This window comes from Penaeus vannamei, chromosome 4 (genome assembly GCF_042767895.1).
Source record: "Penaeus vannamei isolate JL-2024 chromosome 4, ASM4276789v1, whole genome shotgun sequence".
Taxonomy (NCBI): domain Eukaryota; kingdom Metazoa; phylum Arthropoda; class Malacostraca; order Decapoda; family Penaeidae; genus Penaeus; species Penaeus vannamei.
This window is the reverse complement of record NC_091552.1, coordinates 1,443,307-1,458,306: the sequence shown is the minus strand read 5'-3', so window position 1 is coordinate 1,458,306 and position 15,000 is coordinate 1,443,307. Positions and strand designations below refer to the sequence as shown.

Genomic DNA, 15,000 nt, shown 5'->3' with positions numbered 1-15,000 from the left:
TAAAAAAAAAGTTACATCCGTTTATTTTTTCCCTTTTGGCCTAGTCTTACATCTATATTTTTGTTTACACTTATAATTGTGGTTATATATAAAAATAATACATACACAAATTTGTACGTATGTTCTTTTCTCTTTGTTTGTTTGTTTGTTCACAGACTCTAATACATATATACATTTTTTCTTTATTCTTTTCTATTTATCCCTTTTTAGATACTTTGGTTTATAGGTAAAATACCTGCTCATGTAATTCAACATCCTATTAAAAGATTAATAAAAGCTATTTTATCGGAAAACAGTAAGGACTAATACTGACACTCCATTCAGAGGTAATTGGAGTATACTACTTACTTTCGCCTTCGCCAAGGTGAGGGTCGGCCGGACAGTGGAAGAGGGAGTGGCTGAGGAGAGTTTACGAGAGTCACGCAGTATAAAAGGCAACGGCTTGACGTCTGATGCATCTCAGTCTATCTTCAACATGTTTTCTAAGGTGGGAATCGAATCTAAGGGTAACTAACTCGTATATATATATATATATATATATATATATATATATATATATATATATATATATATATATATATATATATATATATATATATATATATATATATATATATATATATATATATATATATATATATATATACGCATGTATGTATGTATATGTATATATATACATGTATGTTTATATATACATATATGCAGCTATCTTGACGTTTGCCAAACCTCTATTATCATATACGCACAGTATGTATACGAGTATATGCATGTGAATGGGTTAAAATCACATGTATATATAAATATATATAATCTACCATACTGTTTTTCATCCTACTTTTCCGTTCCTCTGTTGATCGTTCTCTTCCTTTCTCAATCTGAGCTTTTACTTATCTACATAAGTATTTCCATCCTTATTATATTCTACATTTTGTATTATTTTCCAGACAACCGTCGCCCTCGCCCTTGTGGCCGTCGCTTTGGCTGCTCCTTCTCAGCCTTCCTACGACTACTCTCCTCCGGCAACCTATGACGTAGGCAATATCCCATATTCTGAGGTTTTTTTACATTATATACTTAATTAATGTATCATTTTTCGTAGTTTCAATTCCAAATTAATCATCTTTTCTTTTTTTTCTTTTCAGTCTCCTGCTAAGTACGACTTCAACTACGCTGTCAAGGACGACTATTCCGGAAACGACTTCGGTCACCAGGAAGCACGCGACGGATACAACACACAGGGATCCTACTTCGTCCTCCTTCCCGACGGTCGTCTGCAGAAGGTCACCTACACCGTCAACGGCGACTCAGGCTACGTGGCTGAGGTCAGCTACGAGGGTGAGGCCCAGTACCCCGAGTACCATCCTGCTCCTGCCTACAAGCCCGCCCCTGCCTACAAGCCCGCCCCTGCCTACAAGCCCGCCCCTGCCTACAAGCCTGCCCCTACCTACGAACCCGCCCCTGCCTACGAGCCTGCTCCCACTTACACCCCTACCTACGAGCCCGCCCCTACTTACGCCTAAGTGTGCATTATCTAATATATAAAAGATATTTATTAAACAAGAACCCAAGCATATAGTTGTACTTCTTTTCAACCTGAAAATGTTAATATATGTTTTTAGCGACAAAGCCTTCTTATGAATTCAATCAGTTAACTAGCACCGTTCAAATGCATTCCTCTGTATAAAACTCTCCGGGCATGTGTGTGAATACATGCCTTTGTCTGTGCGTATTCGTAAGTCACGAATAAAACGGATAAAATAGATACAGGCTTGTGTATTTCAACGTGGCAAAGGAATAATTTTATTGATATTCATTACTCACTATAACATATACATAATGGTTCTGCCACGCATATCAACGAAGTAAGTTTTGGTCAAATATTTAGGGTTAAGAATACTTTTAATGTATTTTAAATTACGCCTTATTATTTTCCCATTCTTTCACTTTCGTTTCTGAAAGTATTTTCAGTTCTAAAAGTCAAAGATTATTTCACATTGACGATTTTACTGTCAAATCTCAGACCACTGTCGGTCATGTCCTTGTGGCCGCCAGAGTGATGCTTCCTGACAGCCGTCGTACGAAACGCTTCTTCTAGTGTAAGGAAAACTCACATAGCTGTACATAGTGAAGAATGCCGTATTTGTTATGGTATTTGATACCAGCGTAACGGTATTTTCCGGTATCAAATTGACGAGATTCTAACAATCCGAAAATAAAAGTGTATGTGTTCGAAGATACTTATATCGTGTATGTTTATATACTATGTATCTAAATTATCTTTGTGTATGGTGATGATGTGTGTAGGGGAAGGGGGGTTGATTTTGTGCATAAGTGTGTGCGTTTACCCAAAAATATGGGATTTTATCATTACTGAAATACGTGTTGGTGATAATATTGCTCTTAACATAATCAGGAGATGCATGAACTAGGTAATGAACTGAAAAAATAAACTTTTGAGTAGATACAAATATATGAATTTTCATATTGGTACTTTAAACAATATCTAGAGTTAGCGATGATAAGTAAATCATTTACATCAACTCTATTAACTTGAATTCCCGATTTCGCTCTACAAATTTTACATAGTGTAACAAAATTACTCCGTGAATATAGTTCTCTTTAATTTCTTAAAACCACATTTCTACACTTCATGCGGTCCTTCGTCTTTCCCATAACATTCTCCGGAATTGCTTATACGAACAGCTCAGTCAGCCTACAATAAATAAATCGCTGAGATTCCTTAGGAAAATTCCATCCGTTAAATTTTGGATGACCTCTTTGCCGTTACAATGCGGTCATCCCTTGGAAGGCAGTGCAATCTTTCTTTTTCGTTCGCCTTTCTTTTTCATTACTTGAAACCATGTTTCTGAACTCCATACGGTATTTCGTCTTCGACATAACATTCTCCGGAACTGCTTCAACGAACAGGTCAGTCATCCTACCTTAGAAAAAAAAAATTCTATAGTTCTAGATCATGCGTTCCGTTTTCTAATTGTGAAAATCGCAGTTTCTTTTAAATCGCTGAGATTGGTTAGAAAATTTCCATCTGTTCAATTCTGGATGACCTCTTTGCCGTTACAGCGAGGCAATCCCTTGAAAGGCAGCGCAATCAAAGTTGTCTTTTCTACTTCAGAAGACACAAAACGAAGATCCTTCCACAATGAAATTCACATAACTCGTGGTCTTAACATCTGCTTTGCGACTTGGATTTACACACTTATAATTGTATTCATATGTACATTTGTATTTGTGTATATAATGAATGTATATACAAGTGTGAAAAACGTATGTATTGTTTTATTTGTTTGTTTCCTTACACTTAATCCAGAGGTAATTAGAGTATATTACTTTCGCAGTCGCCAAGGTGAGGGTCGGCCAGAAAGTGGAAAAGGGAGTGGCTGAGGAAAGGTTACAAGAGACACGAAGTATAAAAGGGAACGACTCGACGTCTGATGCATCTCAGTCGATCTTCTATCTTCATCATGTTCACTAAGGTGCGAATCAAGTCTAAATAAGTACACTATACCTAATATATATTCATGTGTCTGTGTATTCGTGTATTTATATAAAGTATATATATCTAGATTTTTTGACAGCTTATATTAATTTCTGTTCCTCTTTTAATCGATCTCCAAATTTTCTTTTTTCTGTGTATTTCTACATAAATATCATCTTAGCATTTCTGAAATTTTGTTTCTCATTTCAGACCGCCGTCGCTATCGCTCTTGTGGCCGTCGCTTTGGCTGCTCCTTCACAGCCTTCCTACGACTACTCTCCTCCGGAAACCTATGACGTAGGCAATATCCCAGAGTTTAAGGATTTTCTTCATTATATTATTAATGTATCATTTCATATAGTTTCAATTTCAAAATAATAACTTTTCTTCTTTTCAGTCTCCTGCTAAGTACGACTTCAACTACGCTGTCAAGGACGACTACTCCGGAAACGACTTTGGCCACCAGGAAGGCCGTGACGGTTATAATACTCAGGGTTCCTACTACGTCCTCCTCCCCGACGGTCGTCTGCAGAGGGTCAACTACGCCGTCAACGGCGACTCAGGCTACGTAGCTGAGGTCAGCTACGAGGGCGAGGCCCAGTACCCCGAGTACCATCCTGCTCCTGCCTACAAGCCCGCCCCTGCCTACAAGCCTGCTCCTGCCTACAAGCCCACCCCTACCTACGAACCCGCCCCCACTTACACGCCCACGCCTGCCTATGCTTAAGTGAATCCGCCTCTACCTATGAAGTGTGTATAATCTGATATATGCAAACTATTTATTAAACAAAAACCTGAGCATCTCATTGTATCACCTTTCAACCTGGAAAATAATAACTAATCTTTTACATTCTTTTCAACTGAATGAATGAACTAGAACCGAAAACATTTAAAATTTTATTCAGATGCATATCACTGCATATCTTTCTCCGCGTGCATGCATAGAAGAATGTCTGTATATGTATATAATTCAAAAATCTTGATGTGTCGAATGAGAAAATACGGATTGGGCATTTTAGTGTGAAAGTGGATACCTTTACAATCAATAGGTAGATTATATGTGTGTGTGTGTGCATATTCATATATACATGTATATATATATATATATATATATATATATATATATATATATATATATATATATATATATATATATATATATATATATATATATATATATATATACTAAATGCGACATCTATACCGTCGTAAAGAATTACTTATCTGGAAATTACACAAGGATTCCCCATATGAAATGCACTTCATTTTTCATGAAGCTATACAATAACTTACCGATAATAATGGCTAAACCAACATGTTACATATTTGAAGATAGGAATTTATATGGAACGGAAATAGGAAATTTATAAATACTATTTATAAAGTATAAAACCCAGATCTCTTCAATTTCTTTACCTTTTTGCTCCAATTGACTAATTGATTGAAATATTGCATTCAATCTACCTTCACCATTATGTTCACAACGGTGAGAAATTGATTTTTTTTTTCTTTTTTTCTTTTTTCGTTTAATGTACACACTTTAAGCTTGTTTGTGATTTGAGACCGTCCTCGTACTCTCCCTTGTGACCGTCGCTTTGCCTGCTCCTTCACAGCCTTCTTACGAGTACTGTCCTTCGTCCTCCTTCCCAACGGTCGTCTGCAGAAGGTCGCCTACACAGTCTAGGTCCAGCCTGTTTGCCTGTCCCTGCCTATGAACCAGCTCCTACCTATGCCCAATTAAAACAAATATGAATATATTTCAGTTGAATATTTGTTAAAAGAAAAAAAAAAACTCTCAGTATACTTCTGCAGGTCTTTATTATTTGGTCAAACACTCATCGTGTGATTTTATTTCATATCATTTCTATGAAAACTATCCGTACCACTGATTCAGATATCTCCCCTAAAGAAGCTAATACCAAGAAAACTATCTACAAGCGTCTTTAGAGTAAATAAGGATTTACTCAAAAGTCCCAGAATCTCATGTGAATAAGATTTTGGATTTATTACGGTAAAAATAATAATAATAATAATAATAATGAATAAATAAAAAAAGGATAAGATTATGAAGTAATCCAGGTGGTGAGGAATTACATGGTATATGTGTCTGATAAAACTAAATAAATGGGTAGATAAAAGAAAAAGAATTTAAGAAATAAGCAATATCCATATCTGGGCCATTGAGCCATAATAAAATTTATGTGTGTGTGTGTGTATATATATATATATATATATATATATATATATATATATATATATATATATATATATATATATATATATATATATATATATATATATATATATATATATATATATTCATGTATGAATATATATGTAAATAAATATGTATTTTTATATTCGTTCATATTCATACATATGTATGTATATATAAACATGTATATTTATTCATATATATGCATACATATATTATCATATTCTGTTTAGATTTATAAATTTATATATAACAATATATCTACATACCTATATATGTGTATTTATATGCATTTATATATATATTTATATCTATCTAAATATATGTGTGCATATGTGTACATTACATGTGTGTGTGTGTGTGTGTGTGTGTGTGTGGTTTATAACCTTTCTATATAAACTTTATTACGATTTATTCACGAACCACTCATAATTATTCAAAAGCCGACTAAAAATAACAACGATAATAATAATATTAATAATAATAATAATAATAATAATAATAATAATAATAATAATACTGTGAACAAGACAAAAATAACAAGAAACAGAAGCAAAAAGAGAATGAAAATTACCTTTCTGAAAGTAAGAAGCAGCAGACCGCTCACACTTCATTACTTTCGCCTTCGCCAAGGTGAGGGTCGCCCGGACAGTGGAAGAGGGAGTGGCCGAGGAGAGTTTACGAGAGTCACGCAGTATAAAAGGCAACGGCTTCATGTCTGATGCATCTCAGTCTATCTACACCTGCCATCATGTTCACAAAGGTACGAACCATGCCTACATAAGGGCATTATATAGAAATATATATTCACATATCTGTTGAATCGAAATACAGATATATTAATTAGTATTGCTTTTATACATTTTGTGTCATCTTACAGACCATCCTCGCTCTCGCCTTTGTGGCCGTAGCTTTGGCTGCTCCTTCACTGCCTTCCTACGATTATTCTCCCCCGGCAACCTATGACGTAAGTTGTAACACTGTTTTTTGTTGTTGTTTTTTCTACTTATACCTGGTAATCAATGCATCTCTTCCTTTTATCCCAGTTACAAACTAAATTTGTCTTTACGTCTGGTTAATTAGTGTATCATTTATAATGACTTCAGTTCCAAACTAATTCTACGATTTCTTAGGCTCCTGCTAAGTACGACTTCAACTACGCTGTCAAGGACGACTACTCCGGAAACGACTTCGGTCACCAGGAAGCACGCGACGGATACAACACACAGGGAGCCTACTACGTCCTCCTTCCCGACGGTCGTCTGCAGAGGGTTACCTACACCGTCAACGGCGACTCAGGCTACGTGGCCGAGGTCAGCTACGAGGGCGAGGCCCAGTACCCCGAGTACCATCCTGCTCCTGCCTACAAGCCTGCTCCTGCTTACAAGCCCGCCCCTGCCTACAAGCCTGCTCCTGCTTACAAGCCCGCCCCTGCTTACGAACCTGCCCCCGCTTACACGCCCACTCCTGCCTATGAACCCGCCCCTACGTACGTCTAGATAGGACTTTTTTAACATATTTATTAAACAACAATCCACGAATCTAGTTGTATTATCTGTAATCCTTTTAAAATCGACTTTCAAACACTATATAGTGCATCTGACACAAATATTCAACTACTGACGTATCAATATATTCAACACTTTAACAAGAAAACTAGAACCGGAAACGTTTGGTCAGTGAAGATGTTAAACGCATAATGTGAACATGCAGGCGTTCAATTGGAAGCCTATCATAATATATATATATATATATATATATATATATATATATATATATATATATATATATATATATATATATATATATATATGTATATATGTTCAGTATTAGACCATCGCTTCTAATACGCTTTGGTATTATTAATTATGCAAACCTCTGTTTTTAAGTTACATGTGACTGCGACAAGGCTCTTGAGGATGAATTGAACATGTACTTTAGTTTTGATGAAGTTAAAGAAAAAAATAGTGTCGCTTTAACAATGATTATCATAGTGGGAACCTATTTAATCAGAATTTATAAGAAACATAAAGTATCGGTATCCGTAGGTTCTGTTACAGTTTTTAATTATGATAAAAAGTAGATTAAGGATGTTTATCAGAAATATACGTTTATGTGCGTGTGCTTAGATACATCATTCATATGCAAACAAGGAATTGCATATATACTCATTCGTTTTGTAAGTTATGAATGGACTGGATGCAGGTGAGGTTATTGCAATAAGGATTCATGACCAACCACTTTAAATTAATGAATATTTTCGTTATCACTCTAGTTTCCCTCGATCGATTCAGCTATGTATTTACAATAATTCCATGTATATATATGTGCTAACCTGATAATGCAGATGCGCGCGCATACACATATATGTGTTTGTTTACACATTATATATATGTATATGTGTGTGTATGTATTCATATAAAATATGTAAAGATATACATATATGTATATGTATATATGCGCGCGTGTGTATGAAGATGTTTTCGAAAAAGTAAAAATATCTACATAATGATATTTGCTCTAATTACCCATAAGTGATCCAGGTCATCAGATTTATTATTTTTCGTTCAGATTCTTCACCTCTCTCCTTAATTTTTAAAGCGAACTATATTTTCTACATTTACTTGTCATTATATGTGTCTGTGTGCATATATATCATATTGCATGTGTATGTAAGTGGTGGGGGTTTATGAATATGTACCTTTTCCAGTATCTGAATATTGTGTTCGCTTTCAGACTGTCAAAAAAGATTATATCTCGTCCATGTTGCCTTTTACACTGGATGCTCTTTTGCAGCCTTATAAAAACGCTCGCCCGGGCACTTATAACACAAGCAAATTCCTGTAAGTAAGGACTCTATACCGTTTGATTAATGTTTCATTTGGGATCATTACTTGTTCTAAAACTCTTAGGATTCTGTTAAGTACGACTTTAACTACGCCGTTCACGTCGACTACTTGGGCAATTACTTTGGTCATCAGGAGTCACGTGATGGTTATAACACCCAAGGTTCCTAGTAGTCCTGCTTCCCGACGGTCGTCTGCAGAAGGTCGCCTACACTGTCAACGGCGACTCCGGTTACGTGGCCGAAGTCAGCTACGAGGGTGAAGCCCAGTACCCCGAGGACAAGCCTGCTCCTGCCTACAAGCCTGTCCATACCTACGAACCCGCCTATGCTTACGTTTAAGAAGTCGAATATATTATCAATGGATATCAATGAAATATTTGTAACATTCGTATGTACCAACTACCAACATTTAGAATAGAAAACTGCAGATATGCTATACCTATGTAGTAATTTTAATTCAGCATAATCACCACAATGAAAATATTACCATTCTCCATTTTCTTCCTTCTTACATAGGGATATGCCAACCTAGAGGTATAGGTTATATATAGAAGTATGTGTTTGTATTGCTTTTTTCATAAATAAATGCACCCACGCAAGCTATAGGTACTTAGACATGTACACAGGTATGAAAAAGATATACAGATAAACTAATAAATAGATAACAGGTAAACTAATATAAAGACAAATCGATACAAGTAATAGAGAGAGAAAAATGGATAGATTAGTGAATGTAAATAAGACAAATGAATTACTGATGTAGATAAGACATAGATAGAGATAGATTGACTTATATAAATAAAACATATAGAAACAGATAAATATGTAGATGGAAAGATATACGCCTACAACGTAGCAATTTCACATTTCCCAACGACCCTCCGAAATGATACGATATGACCAGCATCCAGGTAGACTCACTAGCCAGGTAAATTTGGTAAACGTAGCGTTGACGCCAATCAGTCACAATTTGGACGTATGTAATTCGAGTAAAGTGCTAGCTTTCGCCTCCACCAAGTTGAAGGTCGGCTGGACAGTGAGGGTGGAAGGGGCCGAGAAATGTCTCTGCGGGAAATAGGAAGCAGAAATGTTAGCGTATTTGCCGCATTATATTCAAGGTCTTTCTTCATTTTGTCCGCTAAGACACACTTTTTTTCTTTTTTCGGAGTATAAGTTATACGATTATTTAATGCATTGACGAAGTATTCAAATTTGCTAGATACTTTTACTAGTTTTACTAATTTACGCATATAGAAAGAGAGAGAGAGAGAGAGAGAGAGAGAGAGAGAGACAGACAGACAGATAGATAGATATATTGATAGAGGGAGAGAGAGATGTAGATAGACAGATAGATGTATATGTGTATACACATACATACATACACACACACACATATATACACACACAGATATATATGTATACATTTATATATATATATATATATATATATATATATATATATATATATATATATATATATATATATATATATAAAGAGATATAGAGAGAGAGATATGTAGATAGATAGATACATGTATATGTGTACAAACACACACTCGCACACACACAGACACACACACACACACACACACACACACACACACACACACACACACACACACACACACACATATATATATATATATATATATATATGTATATAATATATATATATATATATGTATATTAATATATATATATACATATATATATACATATATATATATATATATATATATATATATATATATATATATATATATATATATATATATATATATATATATATAGATATTTATATCTGTATATTATATTTATATATATATATATATATATATATATATATATATATATATATATATATATATATATATATATGAATCTCTCTCTCTCACTCTCTCTCTCTCTCTCTCTCTCTCTCTCTCTATATATATATATATATATATATTTATGTATATATATATATATATATATATATATATATATATATATGTATATATATATATATATATATATATATATATATATATATATATATATATATATATATATATATATATATATATATACCTGTGTGTGTGTATTAGTGATACATTGAATTGTAATATACATACCTTGATTCATACATATGAATGAGGGTATATATGCACTGTAGATATATGTTTATAAATATTTTTATATGTAAATATATATATATATATATATATATATATATATATATATATATATATATATATATATATATATGTGTGTGTGTGTGTGTGTGTGTGTGTGTGTGTGTGTGTGTGTGTGTGTGTGTGTGTGTGTGTGTGTATGTGTGTGTGTGTGTGTGTGTATGTATACATATATATAAATATATATGTGTTTATGGTGAAGAAATAAATACATATTCTTAAAAGTTTAAAATTATTATTGATATGCAGTGTCCAGTCTGCTAATTTCGTTCTATCTATTGATCGATGACCCAACAGAGGCATAGGTGGTGGCGATCAGAATAACTGCACTAATTAACATCGATCCAGACCCTAATTAGTTACACTTCGAACGTATGTAATTACAGTAAGCGACTTGCTTTCGCTCCTCACAAGGTGAAGGAGGGTCAGAGGGTGGAAAGGGGCGTGGCGGAGGGGAGGGACCGGGAGAATCACAGAGCATAAAAGGAACTTCGTCTGAGTCGAACGCACCACATCCTTCACCTTCGCCATCATGTTCACTAAGGTACGAGAACTGCTTTTAGTATTTGAATTTGCTTTTCGTTTGGAATTACGCAAGGTTTTGGTCTCATCTTTTCAGCAATCTGATCTTTTGTGTTTACTTTCAGGCCGTTGTCGCTCTCGCCCTTGTGGCTGTCACTCTGGCTGCTCCTTCACAGCCTTCCTACGGATATGCTCCTCCTGCAACCTATGATGTAAGTGTAACTAGTATATGATTATAGGTATCTGTGGACAACTGGTGCAAGTATTTTTCTTTGTATTTATAGCACATTGTTTTTCCTTGCTTATTCTAGTCCCAAGTTGTTATTAATATTATTATCATTATTTAGGCTCCTGCCAAGTACGACTTCAACTATGCCGTGAAGGACGACTATTCCGGCAACGACTTCGGTCACCAGGAGGCCCGTGATGGCTATGACACCCAGGGATCCTACTACGTCCTCCTTCCCGACGGTCGTCTGCAGAAGGTCGCCTACACTGTCAACGGCGACTCTGGCTACGTGGCTGAGGTCAGCTACGAGGGTGAGGCCCAGTACCCCGAGTACAAGCCAGCTCCTTACCATCCTGAACCTGCCTACAAGCCAGCTCCTTACCATCCTGAACCTGCCTACAAGCCTGCCCCTGTCTACGAACCTGCTCCTGCCTACAAGCCTGCTCCCACCTACGAACCAGCCCCGATCTATGCCTAAGTGAAACAAAATTGGATGTATCTGTGATGAATATTTATTAAACGAAAATTCCAGATACAAATATTTGTATCATATTTTAACCTTAGTGTATGAGAAACTTGCTTAAGTAGTTTCATGAACAGAAGTATGTGTGAATGGATATCTCTGCATGTGTTTGAATACTTACATGCAAATGCGCGTGTGTATGGTTGGGTGTGTAGTTGCGTACATGCATATATCAACGCATAAGCAACGCACACACATATATATGTTTATATATATATATATATATATATATATATATATATATATATATATATATATATATATATATATATATATATATATATATATATAAATATATATATATATAAATATATATATATATATATATTCATGTACCATACACGAATACACACGCACACGTACATACACACAAATATATAAAGATACACAGATGTAAAGAGATAAAGAATGTATGCAACATGTATGTATTGATACATGTATGTATACATATACATGTATATGTGTATACATAATTTCATCTTTCGCTACCATCTCTTATCAACTTTGTATAACTGAAATGTAAGAAAGCACAAATTACGTTCAGGTGAAAAAGACATACAAGGTTATATGATTATACAGATGCCAAGAACATCAAACGTCAGAGGAATCTTTGGACATCTTGCACGATGTGACATCATACCATACATCATTTCACATCCATGCTGGCTAACGTGGCGGAGTGCTCGACAGTAACATTATATGACCATGAGGATAAATCATGATAAATTGAGAACGGAATTCCACTTGGAATTTGTTCCGATTACGCTTTCTAATGACAATATCTTTTTCAATAATGATTTATTTAATTTTCACCAAATAACTGATAAGAATACTTTTTCTGTTACTAGTGAACATGTATTTTTTTCATGAATACCAGATTTAATTCCTAAGTGCAATGTAAATCATTGTAATATTCACAAAATAATTCAGTTACATAGAGTAGTTTACGTCTTCCTTATACTGAATATACTGTTTGCTTTTCCATAAAAATGATATGCATTTGTGAGTAAATAAATATACTTATACATATGTATATATACATATATGGTGGTGTTGTGTGTGTGTGTGTGTGTGCGTAAAACATTATACTTATATACATACATTAAATATATGTGTGTATGTTTGTCCGTACATGTTTGGTTGTCTGTGTGTGTGGGTATATATGTTTGTGCATGTATGTATGTATGTATATGAATATGTCTAGATGGATAGACAGACAAATGCATATGTACATTTTTATATGTGTATGTGTATGTAAAGTATTTGTTTATTTAACTTCATAAAATTAACCTCAAGTGATATGTTTAGCGTTAAAATTCTGCACACGCGCGTGCGTGTGTATACATACATATATATATATATATATATATATATATATATATATATATATATATATATATATATATATATATATACTTATTTATTTATTTATTTATTTATTTATCTATCTATTTATATATATACATATATATATTATAAGTATCATTTCTCAAACCTGGCTATTAGTATCTTAGAAGATAAAGAGGCATTACACTGAGTCGACCTTGTAGAGACACCATATTACATTGTTTATTTGTTTGTTTTTACAGTATATTTCTTTTCAACATTTACATCGATTTTTGTTACTACATTAGAAACGGCTACACCTTAATGTAGTAAAGTTTAATAACGCTCTTGAATCTCTTCATATGTATTGTATACATACACTATACTATAAAGAATTCTTTCATAAAGATGACGGTATGGTCAGTTATAGAAAGGAAGATAATTGCTACCATTCGAGGTAAAGGTCGCATGGAGGAAAGGAAGGAAAAGGGCGTGTCTACTGGACTCGTGGACTTCGGTATAAAAAGGACTCGCTCGATGACCGGTGCATCACACTTCGTCTTCCTTCGTCATGTTCACAAAGGTGAGGAAACCAAAGCTCTGAAATCAGATTTGCAATGAAAAGTGATGTAATAAAGGCTATAATAATGATTTACTGGTGTGCATAAATAGGAAAGGAACTCGTAATGCAATACTTGTTTCCTTCTAGGCTGTCGTCGCCCTCGCCCTCGTGGCCGTTGCTGCCTCTGCTCCTTCTCAGCCAGCCTATGGCTATGCCCCTGAGCCTGCCTACGAGGTTTGTAAAATCTTGAAATTTAGAATTGGTAAAGTATTGGTATTGCTACAGTAATAATGTGTTGGTGTTTGGTATTGTATGATCCTAACGTCGTGAAACTTTTCCAGACCCCTGCCAAGTACGACTTCAACTATGCTGTGAAGGACGACTACTCTGGCAACGACTTCGGTCACCAGGAGGCCCGTGACGGCTACGACACCCAGGGATCCTACTACGTCCTCCTTCCCGACGGTCGTCTGCAGAAGGTCGCCTACACTGTCAACGGAGACTCCGGTTACGTGGCCGAGGTTAGCTACGAGGGTGAGGCCCAGTACCCCGAATACAAGCCAGCCCCTGCCTACAAGCCCGCCCCTGCCTACAAGCCCGCCCCTGCCTACAAGCCTGCTCCTTCTTACCAGCCCGCTCCTACTTATGAGCCTGCTCCTACCTACGAGACCACCCCAGCCTACTTCTAAATGAACTTCGATTGAACATAAATATATTAATATTTATTAAACTCAAATTCTATATGTATCTATTCTTTCCCCGTGTTAAGAAATGTGAGTCTGCACATTACTCGGACTGCCTTTATGATAACATGATACGATTAACAGTACTACAGAATGCATTCGTCTTAATCGAAAACCGACAGAAGCAAAGACACTGGCACTGACATGAATCCACCTCATTCTCTCATATATGTTTTAAATTAATCATTTCAAATGTTCAGGCTGAATATATATATATATATATATATATATATATATATATATATATATATATATATATATATATATATATATATATATATATATATATCAAAGAACTAGCATGCACAGAGTTGGTCAAATGAGTAGCAGTCCTGGAAAAAATGGATGGTAAATAGCTAGGA

General features: G+C 34.9%; 4 protein-coding genes and 1 pseudogene across 4 annotated transcripts; all 5 read left to right on the top strand.

The window, feature by feature from the left end:
* Positions 1 to 1,573, top strand: part of LOC113822524 (cuticle protein 21-like) — a 7,029-nt pseudogene extending 5,456 nt beyond the window's left edge.
* Positions 1,574 to 3,439: 1,866 nt separating this feature from the next.
* On the top strand, positions 3,440 to 4,297 carry LOC113822525 (cuticle protein 7-like). Its single transcript, XM_070119482.1, has 3 exons — positions 3,440 to 3,494; positions 3,707 to 3,793; positions 3,894 to 4,297. The coding sequence occupies exons 1-3, from the start codon at positions 3,453 to 3,455 to the stop codon at positions 4,221 to 4,223; spliced, it is 459 nt and encodes a 152-aa protein (XP_069975583.1). The 5' UTR covers positions 3,440 to 3,452; the 3' UTR covers positions 4,224 to 4,297.
* Positions 4,298 to 6,448: 2,151 nt separating this feature from the next.
* LOC113822547 (cuticle protein 7-like) lies at positions 6,449 to 7,243 on the top strand. The gene is made up of 3 exons (XM_027375077.2): positions 6,449 to 6,474; positions 6,592 to 6,678; positions 6,845 to 7,243. Exons 1-3 carry the CDS (start codon positions 6,463 to 6,465, stop codon positions 7,208 to 7,210), a joined length of 465 nt encoding a protein of 154 aa, XP_027230878.2. The 5' UTR covers positions 6,449 to 6,462; the 3' UTR covers positions 7,211 to 7,243.
* A 4,022-nt stretch (positions 7,244 to 11,265) lies between these two features.
* On the top strand, positions 11,266 to 12,010 carry LOC113822586 (cuticle protein 7-like). The gene is made up of 3 exons (XM_027375115.2): positions 11,266 to 11,277; positions 11,381 to 11,467; positions 11,603 to 12,010. The coding sequence occupies exons 1-3, from the start codon at positions 11,266 to 11,268 to the stop codon at positions 11,960 to 11,962; spliced, it is 459 nt and encodes a 152-aa protein (XP_027230916.2). The 3' UTR covers positions 11,963 to 12,010.
* Positions 12,011 to 13,885: 1,875 nt separating this feature from the next.
* LOC113822583 (cuticle protein 7-like) lies at positions 13,886 to 14,630 on the top strand. Its single transcript, XM_027375111.2, has 3 exons — positions 13,886 to 13,916; positions 14,043 to 14,129; positions 14,237 to 14,630. The coding sequence occupies exons 1-3, from the start codon at positions 13,905 to 13,907 to the stop codon at positions 14,582 to 14,584; spliced, it is 447 nt and encodes a 148-aa protein (XP_027230912.2). The 5' UTR covers positions 13,886 to 13,904; the 3' UTR covers positions 14,585 to 14,630.
* Positions 14,631 to 15,000: the final 370 nt, after the last annotated feature.

What these genes read in the sequence shown, in the direction of transcription:
- LOC113822525 (XM_070119482.1), top strand. Translation starts at nt 3,453, where the DNA reads ATGCATCTCAGTCGATCTTCTATCTTCATCATGTTCACTAAG. An exon ending in TCTTCATCATGTTCACTAAG is followed by an intron (nt 3,495 to 3,706) that starts GTGCGAATCAAG and finishes TTCTCATTTCAG; the next exon opens with ACCGCCGTCGCTATCGCTCT. An exon ending in CTCCTCCGGAAACCTATGAC is followed by an intron (nt 3,794 to 3,893) that starts GTAGGCAATATC and finishes TCTTCTTTTCAG; the next exon opens with TCTCCTGCTAAGTACGACTT.
- LOC113822547 (XM_027375077.2), top strand. An exon ending in CTCCCCCGGCAACCTATGAC is followed by an intron (nt 6,679 to 6,844) that starts GTAAGTTGTAAC and finishes ACGATTTCTTAG; the next exon opens with GCTCCTGCTAAGTACGACTT.
- LOC113822586 (XM_027375115.2), top strand. An exon ending in CTCCTCCTGCAACCTATGAT is followed by an intron (nt 11,468 to 11,602) that starts GTAAGTGTAACT and finishes ATCATTATTTAG; the next exon opens with GCTCCTGCCAAGTACGACTT.
- LOC113822583 (XM_027375111.2), top strand. An exon ending in CCCCTGAGCCTGCCTACGAG is followed by an intron (nt 14,130 to 14,236) that starts GTTTGTAAAATC and finishes AAACTTTTCCAG; the next exon opens with ACCCCTGCCAAGTACGACTT.